At 40.0% G+C, this 20421-nt stretch overlaps 1 protein-coding gene across 1 annotated transcript in view; it reads left to right on the forward strand.

The window, feature by feature from the left end:
• nr4a3 (nuclear receptor subfamily 4, group A, member 3) overlaps positions 1-17972 on the forward strand; it is a 30193-nt gene extending 12221 nt beyond the window's left edge. The window contains exons 6-9 of the mRNA XM_057339859.1: positions 8189-8352; positions 8504-8700; positions 11950-12128; positions 16158-17972. Of these exons, the coding sequence (XP_057195842.1) occupies positions 8189-8352; positions 8504-8700; positions 11950-12128; positions 16158-16429 (812 nt within the window). The 3' untranslated portion in view covers positions 16430-17972. The remainder of the gene's footprint in view (positions 1-8188; positions 8353-8503; positions 8701-11949; positions 12129-16157) is intronic.
• The last annotated feature ends 2449 nt before the right edge of the window (positions 17973-20421 follow it).

Below are 20421 nucleotides of genomic sequence, written 5' to 3' on the forward strand. Positions count from 1 at the left end.
TATTTAAAAAAATTATATATTGATTAACTAGCAAAAATCTTAATACAATTAACAAAATTACAAACAACATAAACTGTGCATACTTTCACTTGTGTTTCACTTCAATTGCTGATTAAGAATTCCTTATCTTTAAATTGTAGATTAGAGTTTAAGAAAAGCAACATGTCAACATCTCCTCTATTTGATGCGGAAGTGTGCAATGCATGCGTGTTGTGTATGTGTACGTGCCTGAATATCACGTGACCACGTCGCTCGCGCTGCGCAGCCGGCGACCGATCCGTGCGTGACGTCAAACTGCCGCGAGAGCTACTTTCATAATATAGCATCACTGATCGGCATGCGCAGAGCTAACATTTAGTTATGCTGAAACTATTAATGTAATTAACAAGATAATCGATACTTTTCAGAAAATATCGATACCTAAATAGCAGCTTTTGAATATCGATGTATCGATACTGCAGCATCGATGTGCACATCCCTAGCGTGTACTCACAACTGTTGGGTAGGACTTCATATGTTTAGTATTTTTTATTGCGGCGTTTAGTACTTTTACTTTTAAACACCAAGCAGTGTTGACATCTGGGGATTCATCATTTGTGAAAAACAAGAAGAACGAACTGAAGACGGTTTACAAAGAAACAGGGAATGTGATCGGACTTGTGCGAAAACAAGAATTAATATTGGCAAGGCATTTCAAAGGTGGCGGGAACTCCGTGATCTGAAAGGATTGTAAACGGATGCAGACATCGCTTTATTTCTTCTGAACAGGTAAGACAAACTTTTAATATTTCAATAGATAACACAAAAACCGTAGTGCACTTGTTGTGTTAATATAGACGGGGTACAGTTAATATAGACGGGGTACAGTTTCATCGGTTGTTCTTTCTCTCGTTATGTTCTTTATGATAAATGTAATTTAAGACCTATTCGCACGGGATTAGTATTATCTGGGGACCTTGTGTGATTTAGAAATGACCTCCCCACATCTGTATTTCATGTGGCGCGAATTAACACGGACAAGTGAAGCCTGTGATTTTACTCAAACTTACGGACTTATATCCCGGATATGATGGCAAGGCTTTGCATATAGTATATAAAGTTGTATGGTGTATAATGATTTATGACCGTGCCTGTCAGCATTTGAGACCCGCGTTCAGGGATCTTCTGTCCGGTTCGCGTTACGGGAGTTTAAAGGTGGCATGAATTAAAACCACAATTTGAACCCGAGCTTTTGTTATATAAGAGGGAATGGCATTCACACGAACATCCTGTAAGTGTCAGAACTGACAACGCCCTTGTTACTGAGATGACATCTGTTATTGACACCAGGCCCAGCGAACGCCAGATTCTGGAATGCACCTATCTATAGGTTGAACCCCACCTCCACAGAAGAATATCAATGACTACTTCTCTAGCCCCGCCCACTGGTTCACGCATGACACAAGTGACGCAGAACCAAATAGAGCGAGCAAGCAATAAACAAACATGCTGTTAAAGATAGCTAAATATTGTGCCATCACTGATTGTGGAAGAATACAGTCGCTGCATAACCTTCTTTCGGATTCCCATATTAGGAATGCGGTGTTAAAGTTTATTTTTAAAGAAGTCCCAGCTCATGTGGGAAAAACATGGAGCGTTTGCTCGTTTCATTTCTCCGAGGATTCCTTCGTGAACAAGGCAGAGATCAACACTGAATTTGTGGAGAGTTTAAAATGAAAAAGCAGTGCTGTGCCGTCAATTGGATCCGATAGGAATGGCGCAGCAATCTTATGTGAGTAAAACATGTTTGTACTATGCGTCACTATGCTTTGCTTGATGTGCCCTGAGCACTATTCGGACCTCTAGTCATTTGTATTAATTGTATTAATCGCCATCTCTGTGATTTGGTGGGCTCATATATCTTTTTTCAAGGTTTTATCCACCGTTTGCGAATAATGGAGGCTGTTTGAAGTGTTTTGGTATTATTTCGGGTGCTGGGTGATATCCATAAGTTACCGGGAGTCTCTCGTTTGTTTATTTATCATGAAAACTCTCGTAACATTTGAGACCCGCGGTCGCGGTGATCTTTTGTCCGGTTCGGGATCACTGGTCTCAAATGCCGACAGGTACGGTCATATATCATTAAACGAAATACTGATGTGGGGAGGTCATTTATAAATCACAGGAGGTCTTCAGATAATACTAATGCCGTGCGAAAACTGTGAATGGTGCTAATGTGTAACCTAACGTTACGTCTCCAACCAAATTCACAGAAGCCTCCAACTACACAAACTGCCATCCAATCATAGCGGTGGGNGTATCCTTTTTCCCTTCTCTTCATGGCAGTGCGGTCAGCGTAGTGTTTGTAAATTGTGTATTTATTAGTGCCCATTAGTTTTGTTCTTGGTTTGAAAGGAGCTCTTGGCTGAAGAGCATCCCATAGCTCTGAAACCATCACACCTCGTTCTCTGAGTGTGAAGCTCAGGGTTAGCCAACCATTGTTACACACTCGACATGCGTTTGAACCAAGGTTGAAGCCCACCGTGTGAATAGTGATTTTTCAGCTGGGTGTGTTTGTGCATTTAGTTTTAGGGGGATGGGGGGTTACGATGTATATGACATAAGAAGTGTTTGAAGCTGCAAGCAAAATCATTTATTTTCCTGTACAAAGCCTGAAAGAATGTTTAGTTTCAGTTTCAGAGATGTACCATTGTGACATAGGTTTGCTCAGCCTTTTCATGAAAGTGCTTGCTTGTTTTACTGAGAGTATGGCGCGTGAATGTGTCTGAGTGCTCTCACAAATCGTCTGAGTGGCGGTTGCCACGGCGCCTGTGAGGGTCGTTTCCCTCGGTGACCAGTGAGAAGTGTGACAGCGGCACACACTTAAAATACAGCAGCTTGGAGCTACGGCCAGGAACACACACATACACTGTATTACTGAAAAATTGGATATAAGAATATTATTTTAAAAACATTGCATTTAACATATTTTTATGAAAAATGGATAATTCGGCATTGGTACTGGTTATTTTAAATAATTGCATTTATTTACAGGTAAACGTTTTTTCTTTAATAAAGGTTTAATAAAGAAAATCACATAAATACAGTAAAAGTTAAACATGAATAAAACATTAGAATGAAAAGGAAATTGTTGAAAGACAGCCAGTGAAAGTGAAGGAGAGTGGTAGAGCTGAAATAATTGAAAATGGCCTGTGGTCTGGTGCAGACATAAATTATGCCTCTTTTCAATTAGTTTCACAATTAGTTTTTATTTAGTAATTAATAAAAGCAGGGGTTGGTAAGCCTGAGGCTTTGTAGCTACTGCAACACTGGCACACACGCACTCACACACAAATGACATCCACAAACAATGACATATGCACACTCGCAAGTCTTTGACGATCAGCGTACTTATTTTTATGCATACACACACTCTTACTCACCACCAACTCACAAAACACTCTAACCATTTAATTATCTCAGGCAACTCATTAACTCACAATATAAATATTAGCAGGTGGTTTTTAATGCAGGGAAGCGCATTGTTTGGCATTGTATATCCTTTGTCAGACAGCAAACACTTTTAACATTTTTGATAAATGTGTTTTTATACAATAGAGTTTAGACCTTATTATTTTCAATATGCACATTGATTCTTAGTACATTAGTTCAAGAAAATGGGGAATGCATTTATATTCTCATTACTCCCGCCTCGTCGCAATTTAGTTTTATGTTCATTAATAAGCACTAAATCAATTCACAATTCGCTCCATTCTACTTTCCATCTGAATACGAACGGCTGCCGCTGTTTCAGAATGAAAATGGCAAATATCTACATGTGAAATCTTTTCTCCGTTTTGCTCACTCCACTTATTTTCACATCATTTCTTTGGTTCGTAATTTGCTCTGTGACTCATAACGCACTCTGAGTGGGAATATTTATTCTGAATATTTACCTAATGGAGGGCCAGGACAGGCACGCTCATTCACCAAACCTCCACAACCCACTACACTGGAATTAAAGTTTAACAGCTCTTACCGTAGCAAAATTGAATTACAACTTATCTCAAGCACTTCACTTGGCAAGCTTTACACCAATTAAACAACAAAAATAAAAATAACAAAAATAAATGTGTGTATGTCAGTATTGTAACGTTTATGAACTTTTGAATAATAAACAGGAAAATATGATTCGTTCATGCATGTAGTTTGTCTTAAGCGGAGCGCAATAGCAGGAAGAAGTCACTGTCTCATAACACGCTGATAGTGTGCAACACACACACACGCACCCACCCACACACACACACACACTTAACCAATTAATGATGACCCAGTTCCACCTCTTCTATTGAACAGCCATACATGCACGTCTAATTACACACCCAGAGGAAAGAGAGAGAGGGTGAGAGAGAGGAAGTCTGATCATCTCTGATTATGGAAGGAGAGGACGAGCGGAGGGGGATATAAGTTCCCGGAGGGGTTTTAATGTGCGACAGGGCCATTAGCACATGTTACATGTCATGAACCCACAACTGCTTGTCTTTACTGACCCTGCTGTGCAATGGACCGCAACTTTCTGTGTCTGTTTACGTGTGTGAGAAAATTACGGTAGTGTATAGACAATGTCAGGTCAAGTCAAGCACTCCATTGTCATTTTACAGATACAATGATTTTTAATGTGAGTTTTATGTTTTTTTCTATTTGTGTCCATAGCAGAAAGTGAGAGATATGTTAATTAAAGCTAAATTATAACCTCACATGCCCTTTTACCATTTAAACAAGTCAGGAAATTAAAGAAATAAATTATTGTAATCGTAACAATCATTGCACTGTTAGCAGTGTGACATCATTTACAGCAAAAATACACAGAGCGAGGTTGTAGTCACCAAATACCATCCATGCAGCCATTTATCTCATTTCACGATCATCATAAGATGTCTATTCATGCAATAAAACTTGTTTGTGGACCATACACTTGCTGCGACTGGCAGACTGGGTGATCTGTCACTGTGTGATCTGTAAAGACAGTTTCACTCAGATAACATTCATGGGTTTTCATGGGACGTGTGAAAAGAATTTAATATGACGTTTCACATGATTTTTTTATAACAAATGAGCGTTGGTGCAATTGTGTTTATGGGGGTAGTGTTCACATTTTTGACAATCAGTGTAAGTGAAATATGAGAGACTGTGCAAATGGATGAATGGCTTGGGTGGGTGCGAGTGTCTAAGCTTCACCTGATGGTAGAATTCCAGTTTCCTGAGAAGAGCAGGTGGTATCATCGATTTAATTTACACCTGTTGGAAACAAATGTGTCTGTATATCATGATTCGCTTTAATTGTCTTTATTAATAGTGCTTTTATATAAACTAAAAGTAAAGTGAGAATAAAGCATTGCCACAAATGTTTAAATATAATCAAATCGGCTGTACAAGTCATTTCTGATTAGTATTCTACATTGTATACATTTTTACAAGTTACATCTTATAAAAACAAGTTGACATTTATAAACATATTATGATGAGCTAAAATAATGCAATTGATCTCATGTTTTACAGTGTATGGCATTAAAAAATTAACTTCACTAATGCAAAAATTAACTTCACTAATACTTGCCACTACACATACATAAAAAGTTGTGTTAATCTTTCAAAAAAATAAAGGGAAAGATAAACGATGATTTTTTGTGGGTTTGTTTTGGAACTTTCAACTACTAGCAGTCTAGCTAATTGAATAACAGCTCAATGAAATCGGTATTGTTGATGCAAGTTTTAGTGCTATTAAATTGGCCACAGTTGTAGCTTGTTAAAACGTTGTTTTTGTTTGTTTTGGATATTGTCTTAACCACCATAGAACTTACCGGTCTCACGCAAGCGCTTAATATGTTGGATTAGCACGTGCACTTGATGTTTGAACCGCACTGTCACGCGCAAGTTTTTCCTCCTCGCTACAGTTTCGACGGCGGGAATGCTCGCAGATCGTTTAGATTGCGTTTTAATAAGGTCAGCAATAATCGCGCATATCCAGCCAGGGAGAAAAACAACTCCCAGGGGGGCTATTGCGGAGACGCGGTCCGCCAAAACCCCGAGGTGCCGTGAGCTGACCCGCGAGTTTCACAAACAATTTTATCACGCAGTGCGGGATGTCTCGCGGGAACGGCTTCAGCACGCTTCGCGCTGATCTTCATTGTCAGTGGCTTGCGCTAATAAAATTGTCCCTCCTGCAGGCAAGGCATGTCGGGAAATTAATTTTTATCTAATTATCCTGATGGAGCTGGAGCTTTTTCACGCTGTAATTAAAATCTGACCTGCAAGCTTCCTTTTTAATTCTCAGCCGTAAAGGAATCAAACGAAATAAAATGTTTAGACCTGTTCGCTTATTGTTTTTCCCCCTTTCTCTTCTTTTTCCCTGTATATGGTTGGTGGCTGCAGAGGACGGTGCAAAAGAATGCAAAGTATGTGTGTTTGGCCAGTAAAAACTGCCCCGTGGACAAAAGGAGAAGAAATCGGTGCCAATACTGCCGTTTCCAAAAGTGTCTCAGTGTAGGCATGGTGAAAGAAGGTAACACACACACACACACACACACACACACACACACACACACACACACACACACACACACACACAGCTTTGGTTGACTATCCCCGTGGGGACAGTCCATAGGCGTAATGTTTTTATACTGTACAAACTGTATATTCTATCCCTAACCCTATCCCTAAACCTAAAGATCATAGAACACTTTTTGCATTTTTAGATTTGTAAAAAATATTGTTCTGTACAATTTATTAGCTTTTTTGCCCCTGGGGACCTCAATTTTGGTCCCCACGGTGACACGAGTCCCCATGTGTTGGTGTGTATTCAGGTTTAGGTCCCCACCGGGATATACAAACATGAACACACACACCACACACACATGTCTGGTTTATTATCTCCGTGGGGACAGTCCATAGGCGTAATTTTTTTATACTGTACAAACTGTATATTTTATTCCCAACCCCTAAACCTAAAGATCATAGAAAACTTTTTGCATTTTTAGATTTTTTCAAAATATTGTTCTGTACAATTTATAAGATATTTTGCCCACGGGGACATCGATTTTGGTCACCATGGTGACATGAGCCCCCATGAGTTGGTGTGCATTCAGGTTTAGGTCCCCACCGGGATATAAAAACAAGGCCACAGATCTCTCACACACACACACACACACACACGCACACACACACACACACACACACTTTTAAAACAGTACACAAATACAAAGGGACACTACCTGAATCTAAGTGAAAATCTAATATGCATTGTGGACAAGCCACTCAAGCTTATTATCACACAATGGGCCCTGGTGCATATGACCTTAGCTGGACCTCTAGTTAGTGTCTGACGGAAAGGATATAGACACTCTTTCCCCTAATCATTTAAAACCTACAGGCGTGCACACTATGATCAAGATGCGGTGTGCGTTAATGTAGATTTGGCGCATAGCTGGTTCAGTTGGTTAGTAGGTCTGTGTATGAATTAGCTATAATGGAGGTGTTTACCCGCTGTACTTTGTTTCTGCAATCACATCCTATCAGCAGCTTCAGAGCCGGTAATAACAAGCCATACAGAAGAGTCACAGGCCTGTGTTTATGGGGACATTTAATTCTTATAGAATTTATATATGAATGTGGTGTGAAGATCACACATTAGTTAATTTTTATCATCCAGCCTGAGGAACATGATGGACGTATATTGTTCTTAATATAGCTGACATTCTCTGTCCTCTCTTTCTAAGACCGAACGTACAGCTTTCAACCGCCCCCTACTGGTCAATCCAACATTCTTTGAGAGGAATTGTTGAAACGCAAAGGTTTAAAAAAATGTACACCTCCGGACATTTATATCAAAGGCTGTATAAATGCACCTGATGTACCAGGACAACTTGGTTTGATTTACACCGGTGCTTTCTATGTCCTGTCCAAGAGACCCACAGCACATATTTATGTCGAACTTTACACCATGACCTCAAATTAGTGTCACGTAAGCGACACAAAATGTGTGGATCTCCAGGATGGTACTTTACTACCACTAATTTAAAAGGATTAGGCAATAAAGTTGAATAAATTAATATGGCTCATATATGTTCACATTCATAAATGTAAATACTTTAGTATTACTTTAAGGTTCTATTGCATTTTCTAAAAACAAATGTGTGCGTTTTTAATACAGTGGTACGCACAGATAACCTGAAGGGGAGGAGAGGTCGCCTGCCATCCAAACCAAAAAGTCCACTTCAGTCCGAGTCCTCACCCCCATCACCTCCTCTTAGCCTGCTCAATGCGCTAGTTCGGGCCTACTCTCAGTCTACACCACGAGATCTAGACTACAGTCAGGTACCTGAGTGTGTGTGTTTTGAAAATCCTTTTGCCGTTGCAATTTTCATTTTTGGATGAACTATCCTTTTAATATAAAATTATGTTGCTTGATATTTTCATATCAATTGGCTTGTAATATGTGTGGAATCATCATTCTTTCTTCCCGTAGTTCAGCGCGGTGGAGCCGGTGGGACTGTCTGAGTCTCAGCAGATCCAGATGATCTACAGAGTGCTAACCGGCTCCATGGAGGTGACACGCTGCTGGGCCGAACGTCTGCCTGGATTCTCTGAGCTTCACCATGATGACCAGAACCTGCTCATTGACTCGGCTTTTCTTGAGCTTTTCGTGCTTCGCCTCGCCAACAGGTAACGCATAACTTCACAGATTTGTATGTGTTCCTGTAGCTCAACAGGTCGAGCATTTTAGCGGCGCAAAAGTGTCTGGGTTTGATTCCCAGTGAACACGCATACAGATATTATAAATGTATACCTTAAAGCAACGTCATTTAAGATTTCCTGTAGCTCAAACAGCAACATTTTGGGTTTAGTTCCGTGTAAGTTGTTTTGGATAAAAGTGTCAGCTAAATGCATGCATGTAAATAATTATGTTTGAATCATTTTCAGGATGGCATTTTTAGATTGGCAAGTGGGTGGATGTAATATTTAACGCTAAGTCCACCCATAATATTTTGTGGCATCTGTCAACCGTTTTTCCCATGCTGTTATTGATGTCTTTAAAGTCTGTTTCCTTCTGCATGAGGTGTAAAGTATCATTATGACTGTGAAGAAAGACAGCGTCATGATTTCTATTATATAACACACTGCATTTACTATTAGTAACTATTTATGTCACAGCGACTCCATGAATGCGTGTGTGTGTGTGTGTGTGTGTGTGTGTGTACGTATGTATTATTTCTATTCAGCACTGTAGGGTTTCTATGGACACTGTGTGGATGCTCTAGTGGAATTCACTTATTGGTTTTTTAAGTTTAACAGCCGCCCTAGACTAACCCTCTCCCCCCAACAGTGTGTGTCAGAAACATTTGGGTTACTGTTAAATTATGGCACATTTGTTTTGGCCTTGTATGTTTTTAACGTTGCGTACAGCTCAAATCCATATTAGAAGTGATTTGTTGTTTATAGTTTTTAAGTACAAGTGTTTTTGTGTGTGTGGATGTGTCTGTTGTGAGTCAGTGACATTCTAATGTTGCTTTAACAGGAAGTGGATTCTTGTGTCAGCTCAGCTGCTCCCTGTTCAACTTGCACTGGTGCGCTAACCTCCCTTTCTCTCTCTCTCTCTCTTTCTGATGGTGTTAAAGCAGGTGCGGGTAGGGAGGGCAGTGGGTGGTGGCGTCACAGTCTCAGTAGGGAGCTGCAGACTTGGGTTCTGACTCATTTAAGTGGGGGGATTCATCCGGGTTTACGTCACGTATGCTCTCAAACTCACAAGACACACACTCACGCGTGTGGAGACTTCACGATATGGGCAAACGTACACATTTTCCGCTCATATGTGCACAATTCTGACACGTTTTGAAAATAGGCAAAACATCTAAAACACAATATGATCACATTTCACACACACACACACGCACACACACACACACACATGCATGTTTTATTATCTCCGTGGGGGACAGTCCATAGGCGTAATGAGTTGTATACAGTACAAACTGTATATTTTATCCCCTACCCCTAACCCAACCCCTAAACCTAAAGATCGTAGAAAACTTTTTGCATTTTTAGATTTTCAAAAATTATCGTTCTGTACAATTTATAAGCTTTTGTGCCCGTGGGGACCTCAATTTTGGTCCCCACAGTGACACGGGTCCCCATGAGTTGGTGTGCATTCAGGTTTAGGTCCCCACTAACATATAAAAACCAAGTCCACACACTACACGCGCTTATTGAGATGCATACATTTTACTGCACATGGATACGACACGCCATTGAATGAATGAATGAATGAATGGATGGCAAATAGACCATCTTGCTCTGACGCGAATTTGTAAGGAATGTGTGCGTTTCTTTCCTTGAGGGTCATGTTGTTCATTTTCTCTGTATAATGACAGTCTTTCATTTGTATTCAGTTTTTCTCTTATGTCCACATTTGCTCTGGTTTACATAAATTTGTTCTTACATGTTTCCATACACAGAGCAACAGTATGTATGTTGAATTTTGAACTGAAGATAAACACAAAATATGTAGTGATTAGTGAAACATGAAATTGGCTGCTTTGTTATGAAGATAACTTGATGTTAAAGGGATAGTTCACCCAAAAATGAAAATTCTGCCATCTTTTACTCACCCTCTTGTCATTTAAAACCTACATACCAACATTCTTCAGAATATCTTCTTTTGTGTTCTGCACGAGTCATACAGGTTTTAAAAAACAAAAACAAGACCGGGAGTAATCGATGACAGAATTTTAATGTTTAGGTGAACTATCCCTGTTTTTGATGGCCACACACAGACAATGCCATGCACCCTTAAGAGGGCTCGGTCTTGTAGTATCACAAGTTCTTTTTAATACTTTTTATTGGTTAAATATTAGCAAAACCCACAGACAAGCATGAAGGTCGATCAAAAGTTATAATTTATTAAAACAAAATTATGATCAAATTGAGATAAAAGGTTTCTGCCGGACAGCGATGATATGCATTCACATGCATTGAGTTAAAACCATTAGGTTGCTTTAATGAAGCACATATTTTGATTATTTACCCCTCAGAGCTTCAAAAGCGACTAGGGAGATGACTCGAATATCTGTATATCCCTTCACCCCGTTTCCGTTACACCTCCTTGAATATACGAGTGTGCGCTTTTCGTGCGGACTAATGAAGAACAGTTCATGCAGCAGAAGCCAGCACTCCACAGGAAAAAGAGAGGAAGTTTTTCTTCCTAAATTGCAGGGTTAAGAGTGAAAGAGAGCAAGAGAAAGAGAGAGAGATGAGTGGATGCAGAGCAAGATACGAGTGGGAAGAGAGTGTTTGGGTGTTTCGGCGCAATTATGCGCAAACGTTCTTCCTCGACGTTTTTATTCCACTATTAAAACTGCAAATAAATTTTCGACCTCGGTATACACTGAGACCACGAAGACTTTACTGCTTTGACCCAAAAGCCTCTACTGAAGGACACAGCAGTGAGCGAGAGAGAGGGATAAATAAAGAGTTTAATCTCAGGAATGTTTTAAAAGCTTTAATTGGGAAAGCTTGGCATAATTAGGTCCATTCCTATCTTTGATGTGCTCTTCCCCGTGCTGGCTTTCATTTGTCGCTATGGTAATTGTTTCCGTGCAGTATGTCTTAAACACAGATTTTCAGCGGCCAATTGGAGCACGGATCGTCATCACATGAATCAGAGAGAGGTGATAATCAGTGTGTTTGTGTGTGTGTGTATCGCAGCAGTGTGATAGTGTGTCTACACGCAGAATTAAAGGCTCACAAATGCTAAATTGAAACAGGTACCTGTTCTGAAGGGAAAGAGAAGAAAGCTGATTAATTAAAAGATGAAAGCGGCCGACTGATCTCCTGCCTTCAAACGCCACCTTGAAGCAGTATAAATAACAACAGTTCTTCAAGTGATCCCCCTACCTCTGTCTCATTTTTGCGCAGGTCATTGCTGGCAGAAGAGAAGTTTGTGTTTTGTACGGGCCTGGTCCTGCATCGGCTGCAGTGTCTGCGGGGCTTCGGCGAGTGGTTGGACTCCATACGAGACTTCAGCGCTCACCTGCAGAGTCTCAACCTTGACCTGCCTGCTTTCTCCTGTTTGTGCGCCCTGGTGCTGCTCACAGGTAACACACAAGCCTCCCCAACACACTGACCTGCTGTTCTCTCACGCAAGAAACAGCAAGTTTATTAAAGTGATAGTTCACCAAAAGTGAAAATTCTGTCATCATTTACTCACCCTCTTTATCATTTCAATGACTTTCATGACTTTCTTCTGCAGAACACAAAAGAAGAATGTTGGTAACTGGCACCCATTTACTTGCATGCGTTTTTGTGTCCATACAATAGAAGTTTAGTTTTCTGTTTAGTTACCAACTTTTTCCAAAATATCTTCTTTTGTGTTTTGTGGAAGTAAGAAAGTCATAGGTTTGAAATAACAAGATGGTGAGTAAATGGTGACAGAATTTTCATTTTTGGGTAAACTATCCCTTTAAGCAGATGCTCTCACAGGGTCCGTTGCCTGCTCCCCACAATGCTGGTAATTGTAGCTTTTACTATCCGTGGCTCCACGACATACGCAAAATGACCCACACACCTTATGGAAGGAAGTTTAAGTAATCCCTATCCTGATCTTTACACCCTTTTTGTCCGGCTGCTAGTGGTTGTCACAGTGATCACAGGTGTGGGGCAGGTGCTGACGGAGATTAGGTTCACTTGAACATCAGGAATAATCCCTGTTAATCACACACACACACACACACACACACACACACACACACACACACACACACACACACACACACACACACGCACGCACGCACGCACGCACGCACGCACGCACACACGCACACACACACACACACAGACACACACACACACACACACACATACACACAGCAGAGACAGAGAGAGGGTGTGACGCTTTTACACGTTTCCTCAGTGAGCTCAGGCAGAGATGGTTGATTATTGGTTGACCAAGTAGGACTGTGTGTGTGCGCGCGCGTGTGTGTATTTGTGTGTGCATGCGTGTGTGTTTGGGTCAGCAGGTGCATGAATTTTACCATGCATCATTAACAGCGAGGCAAAACAACAACCCTTTATACAAACACACTCTCAATCACACACACAGCCTCTTTAGGATATTCTGACAAGTTTTACAGAAACATTGTTAAAGGGATAGTTCACCCACATTCTTTAAAGGACTCATCGGATGAGCATTTTCAACAAGTTGGTATGATTTATTAGAGTCTTCATGAAAAGTCTGGAATATATTTTGCTTAAAAACACTCAATGGCTGTGTAAACAAAACCCTTTTTTTTTCATTTTAAACATCTCAAATCATTCGTCCGGAGACTAAAAAATCTGTCACAGCAAACAGCGCATCCTAATGTGCTCACGTTGTGCATGTATGCATGCCTAAAATCCTCGGAATGCGCACCTGCAGATCTCAGCGGAATTACGTGGATTTTAACGCTTGTCGTTGACAAGTTATAACGTTACACACATAACTAGTATGCTGTGACAGATTTTTCAGCCTAAGACCGAATGATTTGAGAAGTTTAAACGAAACTAACCGCAATGTTCGCCCCTGTTCATTAGCGAAACAAACAGCTTGCCGCAGCTGAACATATTAATGCACATATTGTATTAACATACATACAGCTAAACTCCAAGTGCCCATTTGCCAAATAACATATAATAGTAAGTTTAAAACTGGCTTTGAATGTTCTATTTAGCCCGTGACTGATTTAGCTCCCTTCGTTATCATATGCTAATGTTATCCTCCTATATATACGGTACATGTACGTCAATTCAGACTGTTGATAAATATTACTTACATCGACAGCTTTGTCTCATTCATTGGTCTCGATCCCTCTTGAGGAACAACTTTGAAGCTAATCCTGCTTGTACTGTCCCATATTGATAAAGCATTCCGGCTTGAAGTGATTCGCGCAAACAAGCAGATTTTTACTTATGGTTTCTGAGGGATTTCCACTAAAAATAAAATAATTCCACTCCTGTCTTTTCCGAGGTTAGGACACTGTGCAGCGACTACATTGCATTTTGCATGTTGTCTACGAACTTTAGCCATGGCGTCACGTACACCGTTGTCGCTTGTGAAAACAACAATGGCGGCAGCGCCGTGGGTGAAATTGTGTAGATTAAGGGGCGGTAATATTATAATAAGATCCTGCTTTTACGTCACAACAGGAGCCAAATCTGAACGGCTCGATTTCTCACATGCTTGCAGGGAAACGCTCATCAAAACAAACTTACTGGGATCTTGTTTTTCACGTTTTCTGGGTTGCTAGATGCACCGGGGACCCGATTATAGCACTTAAACACAGAAAAATTGGGATTTTCATCCGATGACTCCTTTAAAATATCTTAATTAGTGTTCTTCAGAAGAAAAAAAGCCATACATGTTTGAAAAGACAAGAGGGTGAGTAAATTAAGACAGAATTTTCATTTTTGGGTAAACTGTACCTTTAATGTGACAATGTGGGGTCAAGCATTTATAAGATGTGGAAATAAACAAGAAACAACACTAATAAATTACATATGGGTTGTATTTTAGAAAAAATAAGAATTATTTACTTATAAATATTACATTTATATTTTGCTAACTTTTAATAAAATAATGCCTTAATAGTTAATTTAACTATTAGTTAGTTCTCTCCAATAATCTGGATGTGCAGCAGAAGTCTTTCCAGAGGACATTTTCTTTTTTTGAAATAACACATGCTCAAATAAATCATTCCCAATAAGACCAAGATCATGCATTAAGAAAGTAAACTGGATCAATTTTGATTTTGCAATGACTTTCATAACAGTAAGAGGCAAAAAAGAAACAAAAAGAGATGTCTAGCCATCAATTTACTCAGTCACTCATCCAGCGCCCCGTGTTCACCTCCCTTTTCTCCACCAGAGACTGCAGAAGAATGTGTGCGAGTGTTTGTGTAGCCCCTATGGAGCAGCACTTAACTCTGTAGAGGAATTGAGCGCTACTCAGCGGAGCTCTGCCCTCCTCCATTCCCTCTCTCTCTCTCTTCGTTCTCTCTCTTTCTATCTCTCTCTAACTCTCCAGTCCTCCACTCAGTCTATCGACCCTCTAAAAGTGTCTGCGGTGAAAGAGCGCCATCGATCATCCCCCAGGAGAGAGAGAGAGAAAGCAGTGAGAGTGTGAGAGGACGTAGGCTGAATGCGGCGAGCATGCAGCTAGTCCAAACACGCAGAATTGAAAGCACAGATAAATCCAAACCAAGGCAACATCACCTCAAACTTCCGCTCCATGGCCGCTCTATGCTCATAATGTGGACGCAACACACACACACACACACAGGTGTGAGAAATGAGAGAGAGGGAATAATAAGGAATCAAAATATTCTGGTTCAGGTTCTGATTCAATTAAATGTCAGTAATGTCATAACATGAATGAATACATGAACAATTTTTGCACTTTTTAAGAAGCTTTCTGTCCTTGAATAATACAGTACTAAACAAAAAAGTCATTGGTAGGCCTTTCAATAAAACTGTTCAAGAACAATTAACAGGACTGAATGTGATGAAATTATTCCCTTCCTGTTTTATTTATTTACTTATTTCAAATCAAACATGATGGAAATTACACATTTCTTAATTTTCAATCAAGTCTGTGGTGATATTAATATAGTAACACAAAGTGATAAAACACTCATTAACACAATCAGAAACACATGGGACATGCTGAAGCCAAACATTGGGTCCGTAGTGTATCTCTACCACACACATGCAAAATGTATACAACATATTATATGAAGACAAGCTTGTGTGTTTGTGGGGTCATACAGTATATTAATCTCACTTTAACAGGCCGCTGGCGTTCAGAGACCGCAGGGTTGCTATGGGTAACTGAATTAGTGCTGGATTCTAATTTAATTTAGTTACTCATTGGTTCAGATAATCTTTCTAATTGCTCTGCATGCATTTGAATAAATGCTTTAAAATGTGTGTGAACCTGCATACTTATGTGTGCAGGTGTGTTTATTTACGTGCACAGACGTTATACCTAATGTGGTGTAAATTGACGAACTGTATTGACATTTTAACAAATAGACCTATTTAGGTTAAATGAAATAGTAACTCATTGTCTTCCTTGGTGTCTCCCACTTAAGAACAATGTCCTGGCCTGAAGGAGCCCAAGAAAGTGGAGGAACTGCAATCCAAACTAATCTGCTGCCTGCGAGATCACCTGAGCTCGGTCGGGGCAGGAGGTGTGGCTTCCGCCGGCAAGGCCCCACCCTCCGTTGGAGCTGTGCTTGGCTTGAGAGCGGAGCTTCGATCTCAGCGCACGCAAGGCTTTCAGAGGATCTTCTACCTGAAGCTTGAGGACCTGGTCCCGCCCCCACCACTCATCGATAGGTTTCTGGACACTTTGCCCTATTGATGACCATGCCCACTTTGAATGCCACTGACACGCCCACAGTCTCACTCAGACACGCCCAAGCGGCTGTAAACTCATTTTATGGGGACAGAGCCAGTAGCCAAAAGTGACACTGAACTCAATTTCCCACAAGTCCCCAGATCCTCGGAGGAAAGGACTCCACGGTGTCTGAGGAGAAGAAAACAAACCGATCATATAAGCGCTTTTATTCTCTGCTCTGCGCCTGATAGTGTAGAAATGGGACAGGGATGTAGCGTATTTGTATGACTGACATAACCCTCATTGGGAAGAGCGCAAGGCCTGTAGCTCAGCGTGTTACGTCAGGAGTATTATTGGTGCGAGAGTGTGTGCTTACATGTGTGTTTGTGTGAGTAAGCAGACAGTCCGAAAGTTTCACCAAAATCCACATCAGTTGCGTTTATTACTAATGTACACTCATAAACACAAGTGCACGCAAACTGTCCTTTCACACATACACACAGACCTAAAAGCCAGCTTCAGATGCCAGATTATGACATATCAACTGTTGTTGGCAGATACAAAGTCGATGTGTGTGTGAAAACACGTAGGAGTGTTTCTGAGGGAGGCTTTCGAGACACAAACAAAACGACAGAGTGCATTAATGTCCAGAATCACAGTTGATCACACCCCAAAAACCTGCAAACAAGTGCAATTTACTAAGTGCTATTGTAAACGAAAAGAGAGCGAGTGTGTGTGTGTGTTTGCGTGTGCGTGTGTGTGTGTGTTCCAGTCCTATTTCAAACTCTAAATTATTTTAATACTAAGACTCGCCTTTTAAGGTAAAGGTTTCAAATTGAGTTGATTTAGCCCAGTCTGCGCACTAACTTTTTAAAGACGAAGTTCCACAGACTTGAAATTACTATAGTGTGTTTTTTTATTATCAAAAACCAAGGTATTTTAGGGGTAGGATAACGGATTAAAATTATTAGAAGTAGAATTGGGGCTTTGAGCACTTAAATAACGGGAAGAAGAAGATAAGAGAAGGAGGGGGGGAGAGAGGGGTTCAGCGAGAGGACGGGTTGGAATGAAACATTCCGCGTTCATGCTCATTTTTGTATGTTTATAATGTCTACCCCATTTATTAAAATGAAGGACATTGTTGCAAAAATGTCTTTTTTTATGTACAAAAAGTCAAATGGATTATATGCATGGTTTTCTCCTCGCCGCTGCTTGTATTTATTTTGCAAAGACTGCTGGCTCTACAAGGGCTCGTACACATTTTCTGACCGGGCGTAATCGCTTACTGTACGATACGGCAGCAGTTTCAACAGAGTACAGATTATACATATATAAATATATATATATACACAATACAAAACTAATATTTTGAAGTGTTTTTATCTGATAGCTTTTTCAAATCTTGTGGTACCAGTTGTGCATTGTTTTTTGGAGAAGAAACATGAAAAAAGGAAAAAAAGGTTTTGTTTTTCAATGTCCCTTGATTTTAGTTTATAGTTTTGTTTTTTCTTTTTGGTTCACTGGAGGCTCTGTTCAGCACTTTGAAATCATAAAAAACCCTTCTGACTATTTGTCTGAAAGCGTCCTTTTTCTTTAACCTCTGTGTAGAGTTTTTTGTGTGAAGTGTTTTTCTGTTGAAGTCTGTGTTTGTTGTTGTAACTCAGGATGAGAGCGAGGGGCTACCCCTTTTGTCAAGTACAAAAACACGGATGTGCCAGGTAGTTTATCATCCTAATACTATCAGGTACCTGATCTTGTGTGTGTTTGGCGGCTCTTCGAGACCCCATGGCATTGAGCTTGCTTATGAGGTATGAGAGAGAGAAACTGAGCTGGGGGATAGATTCTGATCATTTTGGGGGACCACATCAGGCTTGTGGTCCTTGTTAAGCCCCATCGATCCACGTTGTGACATTTCAGAGCAGAAACACTCATCCACATTCACACTGGCATGGCTGATCTTGCACTGTCTTTCTCCATCTCTTCGCTAATTTGTCATGAATTGTCGAGAGTAAAGCTTGCCATGCATACACGTAGATGAACACACCCACACGCATATACGTATAAAATACTTGAAATTGTGTCTTTTTGCTCTGCTTATTATTTAACAAAAATTACAAGATAATTGTAAAAAGCTCAACCTTACGATCATGCACACACACAAAAGGAATGTGTGCGGTTACAGAAATTTCATAAGTCAGAGGTTGCGCTCATATTTTCTTAAAATAGGAAACATAAACAATTGTTGAATACTGTCACATTTGTTAAGACTTTGAGATTTCTTCTTAAATGCCAGAGGTTGGTAATCTCACAAGATTATTGAAGTATATTTTTTAAGAGGAGACACGCAGGAGATGTCATTTTTAATTTATTTATTTCATATGGGATGCTATTGATTGTTAAAATAATAGTATTTTTTAGATATAGATGTGTTCATATTATTTTGTCTTAATTATGTTTTTATATTTCAATGTGCCAACTTTTAAAGTATTCAGTTGATGTTCTAAACACAGCACCTGCATACACACTAGACAGGTGGAGGGCAGGTTGGTGAAGCTGTCAGTCTGAGGGAGGGCAGATCGATTCAGAGTGACAGGTATCCGACCCCCCTGGAGTCTTCATTAAAACCCGTATTAGAGCTGCAGGGGAGGGACGCGCACACACACACACACACACACACGCACACGCACACACGCACGCACACTCATCTCCCTGTAAGTATGGTGTGATGTGTATTTGTGTGGCTCATGATATATTGATCGGTTGTTAGTGAGTGTGTTGAGGGGATCAGCAGGGCTGGATTCACACTGTGTGGAATAGAAACAATGCTTTAGTGGAAGAGCGAGACCAGTGCTCACACAAATCATGCAAATCATCTATAATGCCAAAGTGCACACTATAATATTAGCTGTGATCATAGTGGCTATTTCAAAAATAAAATTAGTTCATAAGATATGGAAAAAAAAAACATAAAAGTTGATAATTAAAGTTGATGATAAAAGTTTATATTTAGTTTAGAAACACAAGCTAATTTCCATGCACATTAATTATTATGTACTGCTTATATTACTAATACTAAACTTGTATACCTAAATTAATATTAAACTTAAAGGGATAATTCACCCCAAAATAAAAATTCCGTCATCTTTTATTTACCCCCATGTTATTCAAAACCTGCATTTTTAGAAATGTTTTGGGGTTTTGTGTCCATACAATGGAAGTCAATGGGGGCCGGTGTTGTTTGGTTACCAACATTCTTCAAAATATCTTTTGTGTATGACATGGAGGTGAGTAAATGATGAAAGTATTTTCATTTTTGGGTAAACTGTGCCTTTAACTTTGATTTCTATTACAATTTTTACATGGTGGACAATAAAACAAGTAAAAAAACAAACACCGAGGAAGGAAAGCAGAGGTTAAATGTTCTTCAGAGAACATAAAAATCAAATTATTCTATAGATTTCTACTCAACAGTTTGTGTTTAACCATGTCCTTTGAGACATTTGTGTGGGGTATTCCAGATTCATATCTCATCTGAAATGATGTGGTCTGGCCTTTTGGGTTTTACCCATGGTGTACAAGCTTGAAATGAAGATGATGTTGATATGATGAAGACTAATCCTCACATGTGGTATTACCCTGCTAATGCGGGACTCCCCCTAAGGTAAGTGAGTGGAGGGCAATAGGTGAGGGACACCAGGAGAGATGGAGCGTGTTGTGGTGTGGCAGACGTTTAAAACACGAGACTGATTCAACAAACCTACTGTGGCCTGCCAGGTTAATGGGTTCAGATTCTCCCCTCAAAGCCCTTTAAGATTCCACCACAAGCACTTTCAGTTTTTCCATCCTCCCACACCTTTTTTTCTGTTTGTCTGTTTTTATGCGTCTTATTCTCTCTTTGTCTCCGAAAAGGTCTTGCTCAGTCAATGTTTGATATGGGGGTTTGTGTTTTTGCAAATAATTAAAAAACATTGGCTAAAATTGTATTTTTGTATAAGTAATGTTTCTGTCTGTCTGGA

The sequence above is a fragment of the Triplophysa rosa genome, linkage group LG8 (assembly GCF_024868665.1).
Source record: "Triplophysa rosa linkage group LG8, Trosa_1v2, whole genome shotgun sequence".
Lineage (NCBI taxonomy): Eukaryota > Metazoa > Chordata > Actinopteri > Cypriniformes > Nemacheilidae > Triplophysa > Triplophysa rosa.